Source organism: Trachinotus anak, unplaced genomic scaffold, assembly GCF_046630095.1.
Source record: "Trachinotus anak isolate AG129_WGS33_773 ecotype Australia unplaced genomic scaffold, CSIRO_AGI_Tana_v1 ptg000005l, whole genome shotgun sequence".
NCBI classification, from domain to species: domain Eukaryota; kingdom Metazoa; phylum Chordata; class Actinopteri; order Carangiformes; family Carangidae; genus Trachinotus; species Trachinotus anak.
The window spans coordinates 5,512,844-5,518,882 of NW_027273856.1; the positions used below are offsets into that span (position 1 = coordinate 5,512,844).

The 6,039-nt window shown below is 39.0% G+C and overlaps 2 protein-coding genes across 2 annotated transcripts; both read left to right on the forward strand.

Annotated features, from left to right (window-relative positions):
* Positions 1-283: 283 nt before the first annotated feature.
* On the forward strand, positions 284-5,010 carry LOC139622209 (uncharacterized; the record flags this gene model as incomplete). Its single annotated transcript, XM_071479441.1, has 6 exons — positions 284-670; positions 783-786; positions 1,071-1,178; positions 1,299-1,333; positions 2,016-4,415; positions 4,674-5,010. Coding segments are annotated over 5 exons (657 nt in total), but the record flags the coding sequence as incomplete, so codon positions are not given.
* Positions 5,008-6,035, forward strand: LOC139622210 (uncharacterized; the record flags this gene model as incomplete). The annotated part of the gene is made up of 4 exons (XM_071479442.1): positions 5,008-5,414; positions 5,470-5,609; positions 5,744-5,781; positions 5,898-6,035. Coding segments are annotated over 4 exons (708 nt in total), but the record flags the coding sequence as incomplete, so codon positions are not given.
* Positions 6,036-6,039: the final 4 nt, after the last annotated feature.

The following is a 6,039-nucleotide window of genomic DNA, read 5'->3' on the forward strand; positions in this document are numbered from 1 at the left end:
CCTTTTTACACTGAGACCTCTCTCTCAGGAAAACAGTTCAGTCACCAACATTAAAGTGGTGCAGTCCTACTGTTCGCACAACAATGAACTTTAACGTGGTAGCAGCTTTACTCTGTACCTGCAGTAAGTACACTTAACTATTTTTCCTCAATACAACAATTACTGACCTTTCTTCATCTGCTGGAACTTAATCTTACAAACTGTTCTTTAATAACATGATTTACCTGCTTTGTTTGCTTCCTGCTGAATTATAAGTTGATGAATAAATTACTTTTTGTGTGTTTCAGGCTGGATCTCTGTCTCTGTCTCTGAGTTTCACACTGTGGAGGTCCAGTCTGGCAAAGAAGTCACACTGCAGTGTACCAACTACTCCAGTACTATCAGTCACATATTCTGGTTCAGACTGGACAACAGACCCAACATCAGCTGCATCTCCTCCATGTTCAGCTCTGATGGCAATGTTTCGTTCTGTGATGGATTTAAAAATGGAAAATTTAACATGACATCCAACATGACGACCCTCTTTCTCCAGATCAAAAGTGTTGATTCATCTGACTCTGGACTCTATTTCTGTGGATCTTACTGTGGAGATTACCAGAACGTTAAGGCAGTAATTGTCAGTGCAACATACTTAAAGGTTCAAGGTAAGACTGTTGATGTTGTCTTGTCTGTGTTTTAGTTGGGAAGAAGCAGATATGTACCTTTGTAGTCACTGTCAAAATAAGAGCTGAGCTCATGCAGAATAAGAAACAGAAAGTTAAATGTATTTATCTTTCTTGTAGAAGAGTCTGTTGAACCACCAACTGTGATGACTGTGATCCTCGGTGGTCTGATTATTATCCTCATTATAGTCGTCATTGTTGATTTCTGTGGATTTTACATGAATGAAAACTCAGTAATTGTCAGTACAACATATGTAAAGGTTCATGTCAAGACATTGACATTTAAAGATGAGCTGTTTCCAACAAATAAAGTCCAGTCTGTCTTTTTATGTATTAATCAAATCTTAAGCCACTGGAGATAAAGCACATACATGTACATAAAGTCTAATTTAATAACATCTCTCATAGAAAATCCTCATGGAACAACAAGCCTGAGTGTGATCCTGGTCACTGTGACTGTTCCCCTCATCATAGCTGCCATTGGTGTGGCTGTCACAGTCAGCAAACTTCAGCCAGGTACTTGGTGAAGAAAGTTGTGTCAGTATGATGAACAAGTCTAAGGCTTCCTGTTTGTTAATGGCAATTCTTTTGAAAAGTGGCAATTAATTGATCAGATGTATTGTTTCGATCTTTTAGCTGATAATCAAGAACAGAATCTACAACAGAATGAGGTGAGTCTCATTCATATTTTCATAAATTCATATTTTAGACTCGTCCAGTGTTTTATTTAAAGTGTTGATATCCATAAGAAGATATATTTGTGGTTTTAAGAACCAAAAAACATCTCGGTGTAGTTTCACATCTCCTCTTTCAGGCTTCTCTCTGTGGAGCTCTTGTAACAACAGGTCAGTCAGCCAATCAGAAGAGAGGCTCTGAGACTCTCTTCTGATTGGCTGAATGTTTTCTGAGTGATCAAATAAAATATAGCATATTTCAAACACTCAGAGAAACAAAATCCTGCAAGACTGGATGCTGGGTTCAGACACACCCGGCTTGGGACATGACCGCGACAGTGACTGCTGTGTTGTGACATCACAAAGTCACAGAAGTCCTGATGTCTCGTTTTAAGGCTCAGTTTCTAAATACAGGCTGTGTACAGTTCTCTGTGGACTGAGGCTTTGATACCTTCACAGTATTAATATAGAACCTAAACCTGCTTTATCATAAAAAAAGACATGGACATCTCTCTTCATACAATATGGGACCTTTAAGGATAAATGAATGTTCAATGTCTTGTTTTGTTTTGTTTAAAATGTGTTGGAGTCACTTTGGCTATTTTATCAGTGAATGACATTATTTCATATCACACCTCAGCTGTGTTAGATGTGTGACCATAAACACTTTTGCTTCCAGAATCTGGACTCTGAGGACCTGAAAGATGCAGCGCTGAGTTTGTGTTCAGCAGCAACAAGAAGCAGGAGGCCTGCATCAGAGGGAGAAGTGGAGACTCGTGTTTTTTACACTGCCAGCAGATAGACACAAGAGTCTAATGTAACACACCTCATGCTGGAGCTGGAGGGAAAAAATTGAGTTTTGTGATAGATTCTTTATTCACAGAACATGTGCATTAATCCACTCTCTTTGTTTTGTTGTCTAATGAATACGACTGGTGTGCGAGAGCTACACATCACATGTTTGACAGGAAGAAACAGCTCAGTGCGGTCTGAGCGCAGCTGGGGTGAAAATCATGAGGCCTGTTAACTCCACCTTGTGCAAGAATAAAGTGTGAAATGAACTTGTGAATACTGGCTGACGTTTTTTTCTCTCAGGAAGACAAAATGAATCAGCTTCTCTACATTTGTAGAGCCTGTCAAAAACAGATAGTACTGTACATTAGAACAGCAACTACATGTTTTAATTGTGACGTCAAAGTAAGTGTGTATAATGACATGCTAAATCTATGAGAAGTACATTTTGATGTTTGATGAGTCTTGGACAACTTACAGCTTCATGCTAACGAGCTTAAGGACCAACATAACTTCCTGTTTATTTGCCACTGCCATAAGATATACAGCACACCCTGAACAACGGGTACTTACAAGGGACAAAAACCTGTTATATTACACATCTGTTGTTCAGCATTTAGCCCCCATCTACCTATTGTTACCTGTTGTTTCACTGTGGTGATAAAAAGCACTGTCTGTATCAGTGAGGGATCTATATCCGCATCATTAAAGGGGCTATTTGTAAGTGTTCTCCTGGTGGTGGTGATTGTAGCTTCGGCCATTGTTGTGTTTAAAAGACCTACACTGAGTTGCTATTGCTAGGGTTAGCTAGTTAGCGTGCCAACTGCAGTAGATGAAAATACGAGATAGAGACAAGAGTTAAAACCAGTGCTGGAGACAGCACTAGCACTTTCTACACTGGTAGGTAAACAGCTGTTAATGCTAACTTTAGCTATGTAGCAATAGCTAAACTGACAAAAAGCTCCTTTAATGGGGTCTGAAACAGATGAAGCTCCTTGATCTCCAGGCCTTCATCTGCCCAGAGAATAAAAATACTTTACATATTGAGGTTATATTTTATTTGTATTTGTAGAGACGTGTAGACGTGTACACAAGTCTGATGTTCAGCTGTGTGGTAAGACTGAATGAAGCAACGATCACAATGATGTTCCGTCAGTTTCTGGTCCAATCAGTCACGTTCCATTCAGCACGATACAAACACAGCACATATTGTTCATGGCAGACTATGGTTGTTCTCGTGGTTTTAATAAGCTTTTAATGTGGAAGAAACGAGCTATGAATCAAAGCTGAGCTGACAACTTTCAGTCACCAGTGTGGAGCTCCACTGCTAAAATCAACGGGTTCAGTCAGTCTGTCTAGACAGTTTGTACATGTGCTGAACACCTCTCTTGATCAGTGAGCATCCTGTTAGTCACGAACCCTGTCACTGCTCCCCTCATCACCTGTCACACTTATCAGGCTCCACGCTCACACAAACCCACCTCTCTACATTGTTGTGAAAAAATGCCTGTAGCATTGTGACACTTCCACAGCTTCAAATCAACACATTTACTCTGCTAAAGGCTAAATGATAGATCACATCAAACCTGCAGTAGGTGAAGGTCCCATCCATCTACTGATATTCACATTTGAACCTACTGAGCACTGCAAACATTAATCCAGTGATTCTCACTGTCCAGGTAAGATTTAAAATGCTGTTACTGATACATTCATTTTATCGGCTTCTATTGGGTGTACGTTATAATCAAGCAAAGACAAGCCAATGTGCACTTTTTGTAGCTTATTGTAAAGTTTACCATTAACATTAGCATCACTGCACAAGCTAATTTTGTTGATCATCATTTAGATGAACTTTAGCAGTTTAAAAAATACCAAACAATTCAGATTTCAATGTCTGATTTAGGGAAAATATGGGAATTACAATTCTAATACATTTCTGAATACTATGAATGAATGAATGAATGATGCAACTATCTTTTTTTTAGGATAAGGTCCAGTATTTTTAGTATTTTTCATTATTAGATGAGAACAGAATTTTACATTTACTGGCTTTGACATATTTTTAGGGATTTGTTTGAGCATGAGATCAAATCAAAAAAATGGATGTTGATTTGTAAACTCGAACCATTAACCGCAGAAAATATAAATCGCTGATTGTGCAGGAGTCTCTTATAACTGTATAATAGGACTAATTCTCCTTCCTTCTAGTTCACTCACAACTCTTGATGAAAGTATATAAAACTGTGGGCCACACCAGTGTTACCAGTTATTCATGATCTTTCCTGTGGTAAGTGGATATGGTGTAAACAAGCATGATAAGACACTCCGAGATGTCTGATGTAGAAAATATCGAAATCAGCAGAGAACCTCATTATTGCTGCATATTGTCAACAACATAATGCACACAGCAGGGTTACATCTCTTTGCACTGATGTTTCTCAACCAGTCCAATTAAGGTTTCCTGATATAGGAAAGATTAAAGCTCCTTGTGCTATAGAGACTTGTACAAACGTTAGATAATAACCTTGTTCTATTCTCATTGCAGATGTTATTTTGCAGCCATTTTCCTCAGAGCATTGTCATTCCGAGAAACCGGATCAACAGAGGAACAGCCCGCCTCTTTACACTGAGACCACTGTCACTGGAGCACAGTTCAGTCACCAACATTAAAGTGGTGCAGTCCTACTGTACGCACAATGATGAACTTTAACGTGGTAGCAGCTTTACTCTGTACCTGCAGTAAGTACACTTAACTATTTTTCCTCAATGCAACAATTACTAACCTTTCTTCATCTGCTGGAAACTTACAAACTGTTCTTTAATAACATGATTTACCTGCTTTGTTTGGTTCCTGTTGAATTATAAGTTGATGAATAAATTACTTTTTGTGTGTTTCAGGCTGGATCTCTGTCTCTGTCTCTGAGTTTCACACTGTGGAGGTCCAGTCTGGTGAAGAAGTCACACTGCAGTGTACCAACTACTCCAGTACAACTGGTCACATACACTGGTTCAGACTGGACAACAGACCCAACATCAGCTGCATCTCCTCCATGTTGAGCTCTGATGGCAATGTTTCATTCTGTGATGGATTTAAAAATGGAAAATTTAACATGACATCCAACATGACAACCCTCTTTCTCCAGATCAAAAGTGTTGATTCATCTGACTCTGGACTCTATTTCTGTGGATTTTACTGTGGAGCTGACCCGAACGTTAAGGCAGTAATTGTCAGTGCAACATACTTAAAGGTTCAAGAGATTCAAGGTAAGACTGTTGATGTTGTCTTGTCTGTGTTTTAGTCTGTCAAAATAAGAGCTGAGCTCATGCAGAATATGAAACAGAAAGTTAAATGTATTTATCTTTCTTGTAGAAGAGTCCGTTGAACCATCAACTGTGATGAGTGTGATCCTCGGTGGTCCGATTATTATCCTCATTATAGTCGTCATTGTTCTGGTTGTCAAAACCAGGAAGCTTCATGCAGGTACTTGTACATTTTTTATTTGAGTTGCAAGTGCACAACTCTCTACAGATATAAAACTTCCTGTTAGCCAAAAAGTTTGAACAGTGATATTTCCGATCAATGAACTGACCAGATGTGCTGTTTCTGTCATTCAGATTTAAAGACAGAGGAACAGAGTCCACAACACAGAGAGGTAATCTAAATGTAGCCTTAGATTAAGATCAAAGTCCACTTTATATGTTGTCTGGTTTTGTGTTTTCTCACAAACTCGTTCATGATAAATGAGTGACTAAATGTTTTCATCTACAGAATCAGGGCTCTGAGGATCTGAACTATGCAGCACTGAATTTCCATTCAAAAGCCAAAAGGAGCAGAAGGCCTGCATCAGAGAGAGAGCTGGAGCCAAATGTTGTGTACGCTGCCACCAGATAGACTCAGGAAACATCTGGAA